We start from the raw sequence: 21128 nt of genomic DNA on the forward strand, positions 1-21128 counted from the left end.
TTGGCCAAAACAAAACCTGCCGGCTATATGTGTGATCTGGTGATGGGAACTGTTAATGTGTGATAGGTGAGAAGTGGAGATTTTCCAAGAGAGAGCGGTGGGACTGTGGACAGTTCGAGGGGTGGAGCCTGGAGGCGGGGCTGGGGTGGAGCCTGGGCGGAGTCTCAAGGGGGCCCTGAAAATTTTGCCAGTATGGGGCCCCGAAATTTCTAGTGGCAGCCCTGGTCGGATCAAAACCAGCAATGCAAGTCAACGGGTCTGTGACGTGTGAATGAAGCCCAACAGGGAGGGTGAAGGACGGGAACATTTGTTTCTCCATTGCTATAAATAAATAAAAATAAAAAACAAAACGTCGCTAATCTTTGTATTGTTTCTACAGCGCCTATGCGTCTCCATGGGAACAGACTACAAACAAACCATATGTAGTCTGATACCTGTTCTTTGTCCTCTGCGTTTATTCAACAGGTTAAAGTTAGAAATGGCAGAAACCCCTGGAGAAGAACGACCGCTCTTGCGGATGGTTTTTACTCCAGGACGAGGCTGACTGTGCCAGTATGGTTTATAATGTGGCAGATAAAAAATAAAATGACTTTGTTATTAGGACATTGTTATGTTTAAATAAAGTTTCCTTTAAAAAAAAAAAAAAAATAGAACTGGAAAAATAAACACACAGCTGCAGGCGCGTGCGCAGTGTGGCGGCGTGGTGCGCGCGCTCCGTGCGTCGGTGGGTCACATGACTGACGGGGACTTTCAGCCGCGTCGGGGGCGCGCTCAGTCAGTCACAGGGTCCGGCCCGGTGAGGACGGTTCCGCCATGTACCGAGCTCTGTACGCGTTTCGCTCTCCGGAGTCCAATTCTCTGCAGTTCGGGGCCGGGGAGAACTTCCTGATACTGGAGCGGTGTAACCAGCACTGGTGGCTGGCCAGCCGCTGCAGCAGCGGGGACACGGGCTACGTGCCGGCCTCCTACCTGGAGAGGATCAAGGTGAGCGGCTCTGGGGGGGTCCTGATAGGTTCTCCTCTGTGTGACGTCATCTGCTCCTGCACCTGTGACGTCATGACTGCATTCAGAGCGTATGACGTCAGCTCACACTGCAGTGATGTCATGTCCTAGGACTTTTATGGCACTTTCCATTGGAGTTTGTGGAGTTTGATCGATGGGCGGCAAACAAAATAATGTTCTGCCGTCCGCCCCGGTGTGTGCCGGTGGCTGGGTGTAAATCCTGCGCACTGCGTGCAACAATCACCGCCGCAGGCGACTGACAGCCCTCACTGTCTACATACGAGAGAGACCTGTCAATCATCCGCAGCGGCGCTGGGAAGAGGCGGCTGCTCCGCTCTCCTGCTTGGGTTTTGCAGAGTTGCCCACTTACCATATTGCGACAAACCCCTTTAATAAACTTTGCAGCAAATCTACTGTCTTGTGTATACAGCTTCTATGCAGACTAATGCGTCTCTGTGCAGTCGTGCTAGTTTGCTCTGTTTTTTCCTTGGTAACGTATAGACAGACGTTAGGGGAGAAGCGTAAGATGGAGACGGATTGGTTTCCATAGGAGCTGGATACAGAAAACAGTAAGAGATGTCCTAAGCGTCGGGGAAACTCGTCTAGTGATTATATGACATCACGTGAAAGTATTGTGGAGATCTACTAAAACGTCGTGGCGGCCAATCAGACTGTGCTTCTCCGAAAAAGAGCTCAGAAAAAAAGAGATTTGGCCTCCACTTTTATTTTGCGCCAGTGTTTATCATACTCCCTTATTGTACCTCAGTTGTGCCAGCGTTGATGCCCTCGGGGGAATTCATCCTTTATTGCTAAAACTCTGTTACTGCTCTGATAAAGTGATGGTATTTCCTTCGAGTTTATGATCAGCGGAGGTTTCATCTGTGGGACCCCCACTGATCCAGAGGGTGAAGGGGCACAGAGGTAGTATTGCTGCACATTAGTTCTTCTGGCCACTCCTGTGCTGCACATGCTCTGTCTGTTCATTTGAAAGGACCCTGCCAATTCCTCGCCCAGTAGGGCTACTGTTTAAAGAAATATTCCCACCGTTGAATTTTATCCCCTCTTTATCGGACAGCTTGGCCCACCAGCAAATTGGATAATGAAGCAGAGGTTGCACATGCTCGACCTTCACACCATTTATTTTGTACAGAACTGCAGGAAATTGAGCGCTGCTCTCCAGTATTTCTGGCCGTCCCATAGACAATGAATGGGGTGGAGATTGAGTACGTGCAGCCTCTGCTCAATTCTCAGGATCCAGTGGACCCCAAAGTTATCCACTATCTCATAGTTGGGGGTAACTTTTAATTGCGGGAATGCCCCTTAAGTAATAGCATAGCCTAAGGATGATCCATCGTATTATAAGAATGGAATGCCCCTTAAGTAATAGCATAGCCTAAGGATGATCCATCATATTATAAGAATGGAATGCCCCTTTAAGTAATGGCATATCCTAAGGATGAACCATTTTATTATAAGAAGTCACAACCGGGGCGCAGCAGTCTCCTATTCTGCATGCTGCGCTTGTGGCTGGTTCGGGAGGGATACAGTTGATGTCCAGGATGTGCATCAAGGCCGGCAAATAGTCAAATCCAATGTAAAATATCTAATTTAACGCTACAAGAAGTCATTTCCATCCGTTATATGCCGTGTATTAATAATCTGATAGTTGCCTTCTGTAAATTAATATAAAATCCTCCGTTATAGAGCGAATGTGACGGGAGAAAATTGAAGCGGAGAACGAACATTACATTATAGCCGAGAATTACGTCCTGCTGAAATGAACCTATTATACTGGAACAACACAGGATTGTTAAATACGATTTTATAGTTCTGATTCGCGACTAATCTGTTTTAGCAATTCTACATCGCCTCCGGTACCATGCCCCCATCAGCCGTTATATGGCTATTACAAGTCACAGGAGCCATATAACAGCAGAGGGCTGCGGGTGGTGGAGATCTGTGCAGGTCCTGGAGCTCCCGAATCATTTCCAGCATCCTTAAAAATTGCAGATTCTTCTTATATACCCCTCCTGCTGCAGAACCTCTTTAAGAAGTTGTCCTGGGCTCGGATATCGATGATCTAGTCTTAGGTAGGTTATCAGTTTGAAATGGCTGGTGGTCTGACGCAAAGCACCCCGATCAGCCTGGAAGTAAACATGTATGAAGCCAGAACAGCACAGCTCCATAAATCCTGCGCATCTCGGCTCCCATTCACTCCAATGACAAGGATTGACAAAAGCCTTCTGCCTCTGTCTGCAGTACGTAAGGCAGTTCACCATTAGATATGTGCAATACGCACACTCTCAGCCCAAATTTTGTTCCTTAGTAAGGCAGAGATCTGCAGCCGTTCTGCAGGAGGCCCACCGGGCAGGTGAAGGGCATCTGTTCCAGGTACCGGCTAGCAGCCTGCAGAAGCCGGCCATCCATTTTAGGGGCTCGATGTTTACCTTGCTTGGTAGGGCCACATTTTCTCCCATCTTTGCCATCATGAAATGTGGGCATGCTGGAAAGCTGGCCATGTACATAAGAGAGCCAATTCCTCCTGACCTCCTTGTAAGCGTGCACACATCGCTGGTCCCAAGCGAGCAGCTGTTAGGACACCGCTGGCAGCGACTTATCTCCCTGCACAGTAAAGGATCAAGCATAGCGAAACCCAGCATATCTGATCCTCTCCTCCATAACATCTGCCGTTGGGGGCTAGATCCCACCAATATTAATCCAGTGTGTATAAGTAGCTTAGGAAGAGAAAAATAAAATGCACCATGCTGAATGATAGATGGGGTTTAGCACAATTACATGTAATGGATATGAACGGTTTCCGTGTTATTCAAGTCCTCGCAAAGCAGATTTTTGCTCCGACAGCGTATGTTGTATGTGAAATGCTCCAGTGCCGGCCAGGGACAGGTATAACTGCAGGCTGGACAGGTGGACCGCCGCTGATGTGTGCACTGATGGGGACAATCCCATTACTGCAAATATCGATCAAAGTTTGCATGGACTCAATACACTGACCCGGAGATGGGAAATGCAAGGTTTGGTCCGTGCACAGACTCGTGTAGCATGCAAGTCACATCCGCTGTAGACTGGGACCGGAAATATCATCTGTGCCAGAAACCGGACATCAACACCAGCACAATGTGCAGAACAAAGAGAGACTAGCATCCAGTGTAATCTGGTATCTATCCATCGAATGTGCGCTTATAATTGGAGATTTAATATGCAAAATGCACAAAATTCTGTCTCCTTTTTCACCCATACACTGATGCACCTGGGTCACAGCTGTCAGATTTACTAATGGCACACACAAATAATTTGGTGCAAATTATTACTGTGGTGAGTAAGGAAAGCAAATTTATTATATAGCCTCGCACCGTTGCTGCTCTTCTCCCTTCCTCAATGTCTTTTTTTTTTGAGAGGTTCTGCAGCAGGTGGAGTATATTACAGTCCATATACTGTTTGCTGCTGCAGAGCTTCTTCTCGTAGGGACGTTCATGCCAATCTGATTGACATAAGCAGCCCTGCAGTCGGCTGACCTAAAAAAGAACCTTGGAAGGGGAATGAGAGGCGAGGAGGGCCGGGTATGTCTGTCAGTCACATATTACATCTCTCCATAGACCCTAATGTCCGATCCCGCCTCTGATCCTGTCTCTGTCCTGCCTCGGATCCTGTTCTCCTTTTAAGATCCTTAAATAACTTTTACCCATTTCAGATTTGACTGTCATTAAAGCGGCGGTTGCAGATCAGCCCTCCGAAAGGGAATGTTTACTTTTAATTTACGCTGCCATGTTGCATGCATAATTTACAGTGTTATGGTGTTGATATCACGCGCGTCGGGCCCCAGGGGGCCACAGACATGCATTATTAAAATCCAGGAGCTGAGATCCTCTGCTGCTTTTCTCTGAGGGCTCATTAAGGTTGCTGTAGCATATAGGTGATGGATGCGTGTTCCTTCCCGGGTGTCATAGTCATTTGCCTATCACAATTTAGGCCAAATTCCACTTGCTGGTTCCTACTTTCTAGTCAATCAGATTCCTGTAGATAACCCTCACTATAGCCTTATTGGTAAGCACCCAACTTCTCCAGAGTCCTGAATGGCAAATCTTCCTTGTCCTGCTACATTGCTGCAAAAGTAGGCACATTTACCATTCAAGGGTCAGGGAAAGCTGGACGTTTGCAGCAAGTTTTGGGGCATGCTGTCTTACTTGTGCCCTCTCTACTAGTAAGCTGTTACTGCATGGTGACTTTGGTCGCGTTGCAACATTGCAAGTAAGAATCGTGGAAAAAATTAAATCCTGGTTGATTTTTTTTTTTTAGTTGCAAATGACTTAACCATATTTTATATATTTGCCCCCTTTTCACATGTAAAGAGCCGTGGAATAAATGGCGCTATTAAAAAATGTATAATAATAATAATAGCCAGCATGGGGATTGTTTTAGGTTCCACAAAACTCACTCGCTAGGAGTCTGTATGACTTTCTGTGTGCAGTTTTTTTGGTTTTTTTTGTAGGGTGTGATTCAGCTGCAAATTTGGGGTTTGCAACATTTGATGCAAAGAAAAACATGGACTTTCCATAAGTATATTGTGGTGTGATTTGCATTAAAGTTTATGCTGAAAAAGTCACTTGCAGTTTGCAGCCAAGAATCGATGAGGTTTGTATGTTTCCTGGCAGGTACCAGTCCACGAGGTCGGTGCCTCCCAATGTGTAACAACCATTTAATTGAGCCTAACTTGCAGACAAATCGCACACTAAAATAGTCACGCAACTTAAATGCCGCAGCAGGTCGCAGGAAATCGCTTATACTTTGTTGATGTATTTTGTGGCTTGCAGATAAGATTTAGTGGTGGACCCCCTGGGGTAAATTCCCAATAATTGTAGGGTTAATTAGCGTGATCACTGTGGGTGACTTGCGCACCACCTCTCCCGCTGTGCCGCCCGGCGCGCTCCCCAGTTGCCGCTCCTTGTTACTTTCCCTCTGACCTTTGCGGCGCGGGAGGTTTTCCTACTTTGGAGCACTTGTTCCGTGTGAGTTTTTCTCGCTCAGATTAGTATTCGCTTCTCGTCTAACGCCAGGATAATTGAATCAACCTTCTGAGAATAAAATTAATAGTACAAATTAGATTAAACTACTTTGGGCGCTAATATTAATGGCATTTATTATGTGATTTCCTACGGTTCTGTCATGGCAGCCGTAATATCACTGTTTGATTGTTCTCAGTTTTTCACCTTTTTTTTTTTTTTTTTAAGGAATATTTTTAGCACAGATTGTGGCAGTGTATCGCGGCCAGCCTCGTTAGGGGAATTAATGGTGTCTCATTGCTGTCAGGGATGATGTGTGTTATGGTTTTGTGCAACGAAAAAGTAGATCCCAACCAGACTGTTCACTTTTTAATTTTCCATGATTTTTTTTTTCTTATAAAGTTGCGCTGGAAAATTGAACAAAGTGTAAATAAACTTTTAGACTCCGTACAGAAGTTGTTTTTTTTACTTTTAACTGAAATTTTAGCAAAAAAATTGCAACCCGTAAACACTGCCTTACAGGCAAATCTGTTTGTATGCAAGTTGTAGGATTTAGGCCAATGCGTTGGATTTGTTGTAAAGGGTTTGTTCATTTCGGAGGAGCGCAGTTTGGAGTGATTCACCCCCAAAAGAATCCTGATTACACGATAAACCGTTAAAAAATAAGATGTGACCTGCACTAAATGTGTACATTGTTCTGTGTAGCGCCACCACAGCGAAAATGAAATATTACATTTTGGGTCCTATAGAGATCGGTTCGCTTGATGGCTTCTCGACATTTCAAAATATAAAGATGAGTGAATGTTCTGGGATAAGGTGTTATCTGAGCATGCTCGTGTGCTCACCGAGTGGCTTCAGCATGCTCGGAAAATGTCAAGTTCCTGCAGCTGCATGTCTCACTGCTGTTCGACACCCACAACATATGCAGGGATTGCCTAAGAAAGATAATCCATCACTAATAAATATCCCTTTATCCTATAAATCACATTGCACTTTATTTAGCCCATGATTATTGACCGTAGTAATGCATTGAATGTGGCTAATACCTCGCCGCTCCACCGGCTGGTGGATTGTAGTATAAGGCTATGTGCACACGTTGCGGATTCCATTGCGGAATTTTCCGCAGTGGATTTGCAAAATCCGCAGAGAAAAACCGCTGCGGTTTTACCACGGTTTTTAATGCGGATTCTTCTGCGGTTTTCCATCTACAGTTTTCTATTGGAGCAGATGGAAAACCGCTGCGGATTCTGCACAAAGAATTGACATGCTGCGGAAAATAAACCGCGGCGTTTCCGCGCGTTTTTTTCCGCAGCATGTGCACAGCGGTTTTTGTTTTCCATAGGTTAGCATAGTACTGTACACCACATGGAAAACTGCTGCGGATTCGCAGCGTCGAAAACGCTGTGGATCCGCAGTAAAAACCGCAACGTGTGCACATACATAGAGAAAAGCAAAAAGCCAGCTCACCAGGCAGCTACAGCAGGTGGACGGAACTTCCACGTTGATCCACGTAGTATAGATAGGAAAACGAAAAAGGGGGGTTTGTTCCAGCTCCAAAGTTTAAAATTAAGTCCTTTATTGATACATGGTAAAAGCGTAAGCTGAATAACTCTCCACGGAGAGATATTCAGCTTACGCTTTTACCATGTATCAATAAAGGACTTAATTTTAAACTTTGGAGCTGGAACAAACCCCCCTTTTTCGTTTTCCAACGTGTGCACATAGCCTAACACGCTCGTTTGGAAGTAACCTTGCAGTGATTTACACTTGGCACCATGTTTTTTCCTGCTTGTTGATACTTGGCCAGCTCTACTTTACTGCTAGTATTGCTCTCTGCTTCTTTAATCCTAAGAATTGATTCGACTTGTCAAAATGTGAAGTGCAGAACGCTTTTCACGCTTCATTCTGCAAATGAAGCTAATTTACAGTGGTGCAAAGTAACGGTGAAAATGGAATGAATTTACAGCGGCAAATGCATTTCTCTGGGATAGTGCGGTTTGTGCTGTCGGTGCGGTTACTGAACACGTGTCGCCCGCGCACTCACTGGCGTGTCTTGATGTTTTTCTGATGTTCTCATAATGGACGGCAGATGTTTGGATTCTGGATGCATTTCTCATGTGCTGCACGGATTATAGAAAGTCATCTGCTGAAATGAAATGGCGCCGTGCTCTGTAGATGCCGGAGAAAAACTTTCTGCATAGAGCCTAAATGATAGGGATTCCTTGAGCTTTATCAGATGACGGGACCACCCTCCGTCACTACAGATCATGTGATACTTCGCCTCTGTCGTCCCACCACAGTGGTAGGCCACAGTGATTGAGTGCAAATTGGATTGTCATTTGTTGAATTTTTGGGGGTCTATTGTTGGTCCACTGGAGGAAATTGATGCTTTACTTGTGTATAAGGACATCATAGGAAAGGGTCCGTCCAAAAATGACATACTGACAGACATACTGATAGGAATTCTAGATTGTGAGCCCAATCGGGGACAGTGATGATAATGTGTGCAAACTGTAAAGCGCTGCGGAATATGTTAGCGCTATATAAAAATAAAGATGATTATTATTATTATTATTAAAATGGGGCTCGCCCCTCCAGCACTGAGCGTAGTTACAGTAGAGGATAGTTTAGACTGGGATCAAATGTCGCATATTTGGTGCGGATTCTACATGATGCCTTTCTGCATCACAAATCCATGCATACTTTCCACATCTGTTCTTGCAGAAAAGCACCAATAATTTTAAAAATCTGGGGTTGGTCATACTATTTTGATGATCTAAGGTCGCTGTGTAAATGAATGGGTTTTCTGCACTGAAAAGGTGCATTTCTGACACAATTTGATGTGCAGAATTTTAAAAGTGGATTTCCGCACCAAAAAAAAACACAGCATGTGGATGAGATTAAACTAAAACTCCCCCAGATTGCAGATACTGTAAAGGGATTTGTATTTTGCGTCCATAAAATCCGCACCAAATGCATAATGTGAACTTGGCCTTATCCGGCTGCACGGGAATCAGAGTCCAAGTTTGTGGTGATCAGTCGATCCCTGGGAAGCTTTCTTATGACAGTTCTCCTTTTTTTGAAGGGTTTGTCCCAAAAGTGGCATCTTATGGTGTCAGATTGCTGGGGGTCCCATCCATCATGGGTTCCTGGATCTGCGGAGTGAGTGGATGGATCTATGGGGCCGGCGGTGATGGCGGTGCACGGTGCCGTGATTGATATCCTCTCGTATCTTTGCTGTGTTCTTTCTCTTCTTAAAAAAAAAAAAAAGTAAAAAAAAAAAAAAATCAATAAAGTGATGATGAACATGGCAGCAGGAACCCGCGCTCTCATATAGCGAGACGCCACGCGATTGAATTAAAGAGATTTTCCTGCCCTTTACCTTGGAATTGCATTGAACTAACCTGTCAGGCGGACCGCACCGTCTGTTTTGATGCGACGTGACGGGGGAATAGCTGCCACTATTTTTAGTTCCCGTATACGGTGTAATGTGACATTTTTTCTCTTCTTTTCCCCCCTCTCGCCGTGCACCAGAGGATGATTGCTATTGTAGTCAATTATTGTAACCCTGAAGTGAATGTTGAATTTGCTGTGATATAATGATGTTCAGCTCCTTGACAGGCGGCACGTAACCCGAGCGAAAACCCCAGATGATATGGTGCCGCTAAACAAAGCTAATCATTTAGAGGGAAAGCGCATCCTGGAGCTTCGTGTAATAAATCTGTTGTAGGCCACAGGAAGAAAAATGAAATGTCACATACTACCTGGTGGTACAAGGGAATTAGGTGACATGGGGGATTCCCAGACAGGAGATGGGGGGTAGCACCAGATGATTGGGGTTACTAGGTTGTGGTCCTGCAATAACTGATGCCCCACAGAGAGGACTCAGAGGAGAGAGATCTTACAAAATCGACCTGTGGAAAAAAGGCTCAACATGCCAGAAATCTGTAGGTTTCTTTGTATCTTATCCCTAGTGTACATATAGGCTAATCCTATAAAGCCGCTCATCAACATTTACACGGCCGATATTCACACAAAAGCATCGGGTGTTTGCAACGGTCAATGCCCCGGCACTGTGAGGGCGCACTGACTCCACCATGTTTTACAGTCCGAGTTATCGGGGCAATGCCCAGCTGGACCGCAGGTCTCCTGACCTGAACCAACAGCCTCCTCTATACCTATAGGGTTATTAGTTCAGATTAGGAGACCTGCGGCCCAGCTAGGCATTACCCCCATAACACGGACCGCGAAATACGATCATGTCGTAAGGTGTCCGACGCAAATACTCCTGCAGATTTCACCTCGAATCTGCGTAATGCACTATAATTTATAACCATAAACAACATTTATTACCTACCATAGAAGGGCCCTGCTGGGAGACCCCCATTCACCATCTTATCCTATTCTGGTATGCATGGCTCCGTATCCCAATCCTGGTATGGGGGACAGAAGTAGCGGTCGATCAAATAACTGACGATATGACACCCACAGATGTGCTGAAATAGTAATAATTAAAAGGTTGTGCAAAATGTGCAAATACAAGAGGACCACTACTTAATCATGAATGGCAGACCATTCGGTGTAAGAGTGAAAAAAAGAACCTAAAGTATGGAAATCAAGATTATGATAAAACCCTACATGGGTGTATAAAGAATACCCAGGTAAAATAATAAAAAATATATAAAAATATAAAACCAAGGAAAGGTACAATGAACTAAAATGCCTTTATTACATAAATATATATATTATACAGGGCAACAATAGGCAACCACAAAAAGTGTGCCTGTAACTGGAGGACAGAATAATAAAAATAGCAGCAAAAAAATAGCAGCAATATAGTAACGGACACAGAGAGGGCTAGGTGTATATAAAAAAGAAAGCAAAAATATACAAAAAAATAGAAATAAAGAGCAATATATATATGTATACTATGTATATAGATGGCAATATTAGTATAATATCCGTATGTAGAAAAATGGCCGTATAATAGAGGGAAAGGATGGGCACTGAGCAGGCTAAATGAGGGCTATGTAGAAAAATTATATATAAAAAATATATATATACTAATGAATGAGGTACAGCGCTGTACCTGGAGGACCGGAAACTTAGTTGGCAGAGGTAATTATCGTTAGTGGCCGTATGGTCATTTCTACATTGAGCAGCTTCTGTGATCTTGGGCTCATTTTTTCACCACTCCTACACGTTGTGTGTTTACTGGTGTTTGATCACTTAGTAGTCCTCTTGTACTTCTAGCCTGATTTGCTTTATACTGCACGTTTATTTGCACCTTTCTCCATTGTGGACACTTTACACGTTATGTGTTCTTAATTTACACATTCATTAGTATATTTTTTTTTTGCTGCTATTTTTATTATTCTGTCCTCCAGTTACAGGCACACTTTTTGTGGTTGCCTATTGTTGCCCTGTATAATATATATATTTATGTAATAAAGGCATTTTAGTTCATTGTACCTTTCCTTGGTTTTATATTTTTATATATTTTTTTATTATTTTACCTGGGTATTCTTTATACACCCATGTAGGGTTTTATCATAATCTTGATTTCCATACTTTAGGTTCTTTTTTTTCATCCCCATCCTGGTATGCATGGCTCCGTATCCCCATCCTGGTATGCATGGCTCCTCATCCCCATCCTAGTATGCATTGCTCCGTATCCCCATCCTGGTATGCATGGCTCCGTTGTTGTGAATTCTGCTCTTGGGCTCCCTCCGGTGGTTGAGTGGTAGTGCTGCGGTAGTTGGATCGCAGGATTTATCAGGTGTTTCTATTTTTTGCAATTTGGGCTGGGCTATTTAGTCCTGCTTTATCATTTAGTCAGTGCCAGTTGTCCTTTGTTTTTTGACGATTCCCATCCCTTCTGGTCTCTTCTGTTCTGCTGTTCATTTCAACAAAGATAAGTTCTGGCTTTGTTTTTGCTGTCCACCTGCTGTGGACCTTATAGTTCTGTGCATTTTCATGTTTGGTCTAGTCCAGCTTTGTCAGTGAAGGATTTTTTGCAGCCTAGCTGTGTCTCTGGAGATGCAGATATACCCTCCAAGTCTTTAGTCAGATGTGGTGATTTGTATTTTCTGTGGTGGATATTTTCTAGTGTTTAAATACTGACCGCATAGTACTCTGTCCTATTCTTTCTTTTTAGCTAGTATGGCCTCCTATGCTAAATCCTGATTTCATGTCTGCGTATGTTATTTCCCTCTCCTCTCACAGTCAATATTTGTGGGGGCTGTCTATCCTTTGGGGATTTTCTCTGAGGCAAGATAGGTTTCCTGTTTCTGTCTTTAGGGGTAGTTAGTTCTTAGGCTGTGTCGAGGGGTCTAGGGAGTGTTAGGTACCCCCCACGGCTACTTCTAGTTGCGCTGCTAAGATCAGGGTTTGCGGTCAGTACAGGGACCACCTTCTCCAGAGTATGTCTCATGCTGCTCCTAGGCCACCAGATCATAACACTCCGTATCCCCATCCTGGTATGCATGGCTCCGTATCCCCATCCTGGTATGCAAGGCTCCTCATCCCCATCCTGGTATGCATGGCTCCTCATCCCCATCCTGGTATGCATGGCTCCTCATCCCCATCCTGGTATGCATGGCTCCTCATCCCCATCCTGGTATGCATGGCTCCTCATCCCCATCCTGGTATGCATGGCTCCTCATCCCCATCCTGGTATGCATGGCTCCTCATCCCCATCCTGGTATGCATGGCTCCTCATCCCCATCCTGGTATGCATGGCTCCTCATCCCCATCCTGGTATGCATGGCTCCTCATCCCCATCCTGGTATGCATGGCTCCTCATCCCCATACTGGTATGCATGGCTCCTCATCCCCATCCTTGTCTGCATGGCTCCTCATCCCCATCCTTGTCTGCATGGCTCCCATCAGAAAAGCATAAAAAAACAAAACCTGTTACTTACCTTCCCTTTGCGCCTTCGCATCATCTTGTTCCTGTGCCAGAAGTCGAGCGATCACGTGTCCCCGCTCATTACGGTAATGAATATTCACCTCTCTCCACGTGCTGAAAAACACGAGTATATATGGTAACTACTCACTTCTGCCCGTTCCAACACTGATCTAGTCTCTTCATATATCACAATTCTACCAATGGGCACTAGGGCCGCCACTCTCCTCAGCCCGCGCGCAGATTGATGGGAGGATGCGTGACCTGATGGGACGGCGCGTGCAGAGGAGAGAGAGCACAGTGCTAGTGATGAGGGAGATGGCGAGGGGGCTCAGGTGGCGGCACTAGTCCTGTGGAGATGGTGACCGCTTGGCGTTCCCCCTCTGGCATGCGTGCCATAGGGTCGCCGCCACCACCGATTAATTAGAATAAGAGGATTGGAAAAAAAAAAAGGGTCCATCGATTGCCGCATTATGGGGGTAATTTTCTTTTATGGTACTGACCACCATACTAATAATTGCCAGTGGCCCCATAATACAGGGTCGCAGGAGCTTCTGTGCCTCCGTACAGTTTTCTGAATGTGTTTTGAGACATTGACAGCCCCTTTATCAGCCCTAAATATTCAGCCCCATTACCATCAGCAGCGCTACCGTGCGATGTCTATGACCGGCTCATGTCTTATGTAGAAGTGCGAGCAATTTATCAGCGGCAGATGACCCTCAGCGATGTTTATGGGCTCGGCCATTATTCTTGCAGATGCCAAAAATACAGCCGGTCCGTAAAAAGATGACAGCTGTTCCCATTCAGCTCGCCGTCTCCTCTTGCACGCAAGGTTCTCGTTTAGCGACACTTCCAGTTTGAGTCGGTGAGGAATCGTGTGGCCAAAGAACTTGCAACACTTCATCTGCTGTGGAACTACAAATCCCACCATGACCTGACAGTTTGCAGCCGTGAAATAAATAAATTACATTTCTTTCATAGCTTCAGTCAAGATGGGGTGCAGAGTGCACATTAATGAGGAAAAATGAACTTTTTTGAATTTACCAAATGGCTGCAATGAAACAAAGAGTGAAAAATGTAAAGGGGTCTGAATACTTTCCGTACCCACTGTGTCTGCTCCTGGCTGGCACAGGGCACACATGCAGAATGTATTCTGCAACACGTATAATGAGACCCTTAAAGGGGTTGTCCATTGCAGATCAATACAGTTTAGGATGCAAATACAGTTAAAAGGGGACATGTCGGTGACCTCCCTGTCGCGGCAGTGACAATCGCGCCCTAATAATCTCCTGAGATCCTGCCGCCACATCAGAAGCTCCCTGCACTAATGGTAATTATGAAATCTGTATCTCTGCGGTTTCTCCGGGCAGTGGACACCTCATCTCATTTCCGAGTAGTTGCAGAAATGCATGTAACGGTCCGATGAAGTGAGATGCTAATTAATGTCAGAAATTAATCGCAGAGTTCTGCTCCGCCATGCTTCAGCAGGTTGTTTGCTTCATGTTGGATGGTGCTGTGGGTCAGGGGTAGAGCGTCGGGCGGAGGGAGAGCTTCCCTCGTTTTAGATGCTAATTAGATTACGTGCTTTTTATTAACGCCATCCTCAGCCGCCATCGATCATTTGTGATCGCTTTGATCTTCGTTTGGTTTTTGCTTTTTGCAGCTACTTTACATTTATAGCTTTATATCAATACATGGGGGGGGGGGGGCTAAAGTGTTTTTCATCAGAATAACCTGTCTCCCGAGTTATGTCATAGGAAATACACAATTAATAAAACTATCAGGAGGGAGGTGAGAAAAAGAGCAGAAAGGATGGGGGCAGAGAAGAGCACTCGAGGGATAGGGGAGGAGAAGAGAAGAGCACTCGAGGGATTGGGGAGGAGAAGAGCACTCGAGGGATGGGGAGGAGAAGAGAAGAGCACTCGAGGGATGGGGAGGAGAAGAGCACTCGAGGGATAGGGGAGGAGAAGAGAAGAGCACTCGAGGGATGGGGAGGATAAGAGCACTCGAGGGATGGGGAGGATAAGAGCACTCGAGGGATGGGGAGGAGAAGACAAGAGCACTCGAGGGATGGGGAGGAGAAGAGCACTCGAGGGATAGGGGAGGAGAAGAGAAGAGCACTCGAGGGATAGGGGAGGAGAAGAGCACTCGAGGGATGGGGAGGATAAGAGCACTCGAGGGATGGGGGAGGAGAAGAGAAGAGCACTCGAGGGATGGGGGAGGAGAAGAGCACTCGAGGGATGGGGGAGGAGAAGAGCACTCGAGGGATGGGGAGGAGAAGAGCACTCGAGAGATGGGGAGGAGAAGAGCACTCGAGGGATGGGGAGGAGAAGAGCACTCGAGGGATGGGGAGGAGAAGAGCACTCGAGGGATGGGGAGGAGAAGAGCACTCGAGGGATGGGGAGGAGAAGAGCACTCGAGGGATGGGGAGGAGAAGAGCACTCGAGGGATGGGGAGGAGAAGAGCACTCGAGGGATGGGGAGAAGAGAAGAGCCCTCGAGGGATGGGGAGAAGAGAAGAGCCCTCGAGGGATGGGGAGAAGAGAAGAGCCCTCGAGGGATGGAACAGAAGAGCACTCGAGGGATGGAGGAGGAGAAGAGGACTCGAGGGATGGAACAGAAGAGCACTCGAGGGATGGAACAGAAGAGCACTCGAGGGATGGAGGAGGAGAAGAGAAGAGCATTCGAAGGATGGGGAAGAGAAAAGCACTCGCTTGATGAGGGGGAGAAGGAGCGAAGAGCACTCGAGGAATGGGGAGAAGAGCACTTGAGGGATGAGACGGAGAAGGAGAGAAGAGCATGCCAAGGGGGATAAGTGCAGAGAAAGGCACTCGAGGGATGGAGGAGAAGATTTGAGTGCAGGAAGGATGTAGGAGAAAAGGAGCGCTCGGGGGGATGGGGCAGAGCAGAATGCTCCAGCATATGGGGGAGAAGAACATTCAAGTGATAAAGGCAGAGAAGAGCATTCGAAGGATGGTGATGGAAGATTTGAGCACTGCAGCGATTTCGGGGAAGAGAGGAGCACTGGGGGGAGTGGTGTCTGGGAAGAGAGGAGCCCTGGGGGCAGCAATGCGGGGGAAGAGAGGAGCCCTGGGGGCAGCAATGCGGGGGAAGAGAGGAGCACTGGGAGCAGCAATGCGGGGGAAGAGAGGAGCGCTGGGGGAGTGATGTCGGGGAAGAGAGGAGCACTGGTCGGGGAGCAATGAGGAAGAGAGGAAAGTTGGGGGGGGGAGTGATGTCGGGGAAGAGAGGAACGCTGGTTGGGGAGCAATGGGGAAGAGAGGAGCACTGATGGGGGAGCAATGTCGGGGAACAGGAGCGGTGGTCGGGGAGCGATGGGGAACAGAGGAGCGCTAGTGGGGGAGCGATGATGGGGAGCAGAGGAGCGCTGGTGGGGGAGCGATGTCGGGGATCAGAGGGGCGCTAGTGGGGGAGCGATGTCGGGGTACGAGCGCTGGTGGTGGGGGAGCGATGTCGGGGAACAGAGGAGCGCTGGTGGTGGGGGAGCGATGTCGAGGAACAGAGGAGCACTGGTGGGGGAGTAATGTCGGAGAACAGAGGAGCGCTGGTTGGGGAGCAATGCTGCGGAACAGAGGAGCACTAGTGGGGGAGCGATGTCTGGGAAGAGAGGAGCACTGGTGGGGGAGCACTGGGGAACAGAGAAGCGCTGGTGGGGGGAGCGATGAGGAACAGAGGAGCACTGGTGGGGGGAGCAATGTTGGGGAACAGGGGAGCGCTAGTGGGGGAGCGATGTCCGGGAAGAGAGGAGCGCTGGTGGGGGAGCGATGTCGGGGAAGAGAGGAGCGCTGGTGGGGGAGTAATGTCGGGGAACAGAGGAGCGCTGGTGGGGGAGTAATGTTGGGGAACAGAGGAGCGCTAGTGGGGGAGCGATGTCTGAGAAGAGAAGAGCGCTGGTAGGGTGAGGAGGCAGCGATGTCAGGGAAGAAGACAGTATGTCTGCTTTACTGGGAAAACTAAATCGACACTGCATATTCTTTATTCTCTGGATCTCTGGGGGTCCCAGAGGTAAAACTCCCACTAATCATAAAGTAATGGCTTACCCTAGCGATTGTAATATCCCTTGAACACAAGCCTTGAATCTACATGAAATGTTAGAGGGTCCATCTGTGCAGACAATATTAGGATTCGTCTTCTGGGACGTCCTCAGGAGATGTGTAATCTTACCTGCCTTTCTGGGGTAGGGGGTGTCACATTTATTTAGTGGTACTTTTCTTTGTGCCACAATTAGACACAAGTTCCTCCTGTCTGACTAATCTCTTTATATAGCGCCAACATATTCCTCAGCGCTTTACAGTTTTTGCACACATTATCATCGACAGGGAATTTAGATTGTGAGCCCCAACCAGTATGTCTTTGGAGTGTGGGAGGAAACCGGAGAACCTGGAGGAAACCCATGCAAACACGGGGACAACATGCAAACTCCTTGCAGATATTGTCCTTGGTTGGATTTGTACCCAGGACTCCGGCGCTGCAAGGCTGCAGTGCTAACCACTGAGCCACCATACAATGCTATCCACTGAGCCACCGTGCTGCCACGCTTTGGCCCTCAGTGTTTGCTAAACAGCAGCGCAGATATGCAAAGACCTGACTCCTGCATTCACCTCTGCTCCCAGATGAGTTATACTTGCAGAGATCATATACCTGTAGCTGGATGGTGTGCTGCACTATAAATTAGAGTATTTGGCTCCGTAATCCATTTCCTCTCTCTGATCCCATTCAGTTTTCAGTTGGCCACTAGTTCCCTTATGTTGATGGCCAGCTTCATTTAAAGCTGCACTCCTGGCGTCTGTCTAACATGTACAGTGCCTTGGGAAACTATTCGGCTCCCTGGAACTTTTCAACCTTTTCCCACAAAAATGTAAAATAACCAATACATTTCGTTCAACTTCACAATTGAGTTCCACTTGTTGTTGATTCTTCACCAAAAATGTACATTTGGTATCTTTATGTTTGAAGCACGATATGTGGGAAAAGGTTGAAAAGTTCCAGGGAGCCGAATAACTGTATGTATTGAAATTTCCTTTTTTTTTTTTTTTTTTGTGCAGTAATCTGTGAACATTTTTGCAATTTTTCATTTTTTAAAAACATTTTTTTTTCTTTATTGGCCGTCCCCTCCTTTCTCTCCCACCCAGATGATGATGTCTGTGTTAGCTCAGTATTAATCTGTCATAGCGAGCACATCTGCGGCTTTTCCTTCATTTCCCCTGTTGCTGCTTTTCCTGTTTTCTCCCCCTGTAAGTGCTGACGGCGAACCTTCCACGTCTGCAGAGAGACTCTGTAACCGCTGCAGGTCGAAGAGTGAGGCCTGCGTCCTCCTGGTTCTTATCGATCTGTCAGCAGGACCTGCTCGGGGGAAGATGGAGAAGGAATGTGGGGAAAAACAATTATATATATTTTCCCATAAGAAAGTGTACGGCTCTTTTGTTATAGTGAAGGTTCGCTCTCTTAGATTGTGTGCCAGTTTAATATCAGAAAAGGATGCGAGGATGGGGTCCGTGCCCCTGAGCTGTGGGTAACATTCCGAGCGGATCAGAAGGTGGAACAATCCATTTTGCAGGCTGAATCAGAATGCGGAGTCCCTGTGTTTCCATTAGGAATCATGCAGTGACTGTTGGGTATAAGACGGCGACTAGGGGCTATGCGACGCATTATTGCATTGTCCCGCTGCCACAGTCACAAGTTGTGATAGTAAATGGGGCCACACTGATAAGTCAGGGATGGATCTTTGTTGGGTCGAGGTGGCGGATGCTTGCTGGTCGTTGCTTACGATGTGACCGCACGACATTGCAATCTTGTGTCATATGGATAGAAGTCTTGGCATTAATCAGCATTTCAGCCTAAAAGTTATATATATATGTATATATATATATGTGTGACCCCTGGATACATTTACATCCATACATGAGACTGATTTCCTCTTATATCACCGCAGGGCTGTTATAACCTGCAGACGTCCGCACAGCCAGGTGAAATCCTGCTAAATAGGGCATGAGGCTCCGACCATCCCATTCTCCTGTTTTCTCTGCCTTTGTATATGTTGAACCTTATTTCTCTCCCCATTTATCGCCCGTCACCTCTCTGTTGGCCCCTGAGACTGTGCGGCCCTGATATTTTTAGCAAGATGGGTTGTTGTGCTGTTTTTTTTTTTTTTTGGCATAGGGTCTAAATATATTCACATTTCAGCGACGTCTGCTATCCCCAAAATGTCTGAGCGTATTACTGAGACGGGGACAATGTCGCTGGCTCCCAGCTGCTACATCACCTTAAAGTGGAAGGTAATGAAGTGGCATGATTGCATGTCGTCAGGGTGGAGGGACGTGGGGCAGCGCTTACCCGGCCCAGATAACACCGAGGACGAGAAAGACGTAATGAATGACCTGGAAAAAAAAAAAAGGAGCAATAATAAAATAATTTAGGACCATTTCAACATGAGAAATACTTTATAAGCAACTTGTTGCCATGGTTACAGAGGACGTTCTGCCCCTTATACTATGGTTTCCTATCAGGAAGCAAAATCTACATCACCTTTACTATCATAGATGAAGATGAGCCATACTGCATCAATAATAAATAGTGACCCGTCCTCGGCTGCTCGGCGTGTGTCAGTCTGCACTCTAGATCTGGCATTGTATTCATGCCATCCTGTCTACTCACCAGGATATAGCTCATTGAACTATACATCTGATATTTATGACTTTATGTAACGTTTTATGTTCGTTTATTTTCTCTTCCAGGTTCAAGAACAAGATGTTGTTCTCCAGTCGATCGATCGAGCCATTGAAGCCATTCACAACGCAGCCATGAAGAATGGGGGTAAATACAACCTGGAGCAGAGAGACGTGCTGCAGTAAGTACTGACACGGCTCGGCCGGTGAGGGGAAGCATCACTGTCACATATATGCAGTGCCGGTCCAATGTCCGGACACACCTGAGCATGCCTTGGTTTTCCTTCTTATTGAAATGCGCACATTGTAAATTCAGACTGAAGGCAGCAAAACCACAAAGGAAGGAACAGATAATGAAGCGAAGAGTAAAGAAACACATGTAAAACAGAGCAGAAGGTGTTACACACTGCCCCCTCCATTCTTCACCGGGGGCACCACAAATGTAGGAGATATCTGCTCCCGGTTTCTGCGTCTTGCAGACAAAAAGTTGTTGATACCAAAAATCTCACGTTCTGACTCCTCAGATCACCGTACAGATTCAATCGATCTAATGTCCTTGTGTTGCTCGGTACGTACAAGTCTCTTCTTGTTTGCACTCCTTGGTAGCACCTCCTTTGCAGTAGTTCGATCATAAAGTCATGCTTCCCGTTGTCTCCTCTGGAAGTTGTGTCTGCTACTTCGTCCTCATTTATGAGGGCTGTTATCGGAGTCAATTTGCAATTTCTAAGTCTGGTAACTCTGATGAACTTATCCTCTGCAGCAGATGTAAAATTGTTGCTCTTCATTTCCTGGGATGGTCCTCATGTTAGTCAGTTTTAACATAGCAATTGATGGTTTTCATGACTGCACGTGAGGATACCTTCAAGGTTTTAGCAATTTTTCGTATTGACTGACCTGTACAGTAATCACGAGCTGTTGTTTCTATTTACTTAGTGGAGTGCTCCTTTCCATATTTTTACTTACAGCAGTTGTGGAATAAGACTCAATACTATATGGTGCTGTGCACCAACACTGCCCCTGCAATACACACCTGACAATCGCCAACACAAATGAGCTCTTGATTAGCTGTTTTATCTGTATTTCTTTGCTCCTTGTTTCCATACGCATTCCCTTGTTGTTTTGCTGCCTTCAATCTGAAACCACAAGAGTAAGAATAAGAAATCCATTGCATAGTGTGCAAACTGTCAACTTGTAATTTGTGTGTATATAGGTGGGCGCGTGTGTGTACACTGTATGCATGTGTTACACACATTACCAGTTAACAGATTTCAGCTAAGATGATCTGTGTGAGACCATACATGTTAGCTTAGTGTTGGCTAGACTGGCTTTGCGCTCTTTTTCTACTTGCCGCTCATGCATTCTCTTAACCCATTTTTTATGTGCTTTTTTTTTCTCCCCCATTGATCAAGACACTATTGTGTTTGTACCTCATTCCTTGAAAGCGCTGCCCCCCATTCTGCACATGCTTTCTTCTGTGCCCCATAACCCTTGTATGCTCTTTGTTCCCCCCTATTCC

General features: G+C 46.3%; 1 protein-coding gene across 1 annotated transcript in view; it reads left to right on the top strand.

Moving 5' to 3' along the window:
* The first annotated feature begins 716 nt into the window (after window positions 1–716).
* NCKIPSD (NCK interacting protein with SH3 domain) overlaps window positions 717–21128 on the top strand; it is a 40775-nt gene continuing 20363 nt past the window's right edge. The window contains exons 1-2 of the mRNA XM_069736334.1: window positions 717–984; window positions 19682–19794. Of these exons, the coding sequence (XP_069592435.1) occupies window positions 814–984; window positions 19682–19794 (284 nt within the window). The 5' untranslated portion in view covers window positions 717–813. The remainder of the gene's footprint in view (window positions 985–19681; window positions 19795–21128) is intronic.

Source organism: Ranitomeya imitator, chromosome 8, assembly GCF_032444005.1.
Source record: "Ranitomeya imitator isolate aRanImi1 chromosome 8, aRanImi1.pri, whole genome shotgun sequence".
Lineage (NCBI taxonomy): Eukaryota > Metazoa > Chordata > Amphibia > Anura > Dendrobatidae > Ranitomeya > Ranitomeya imitator.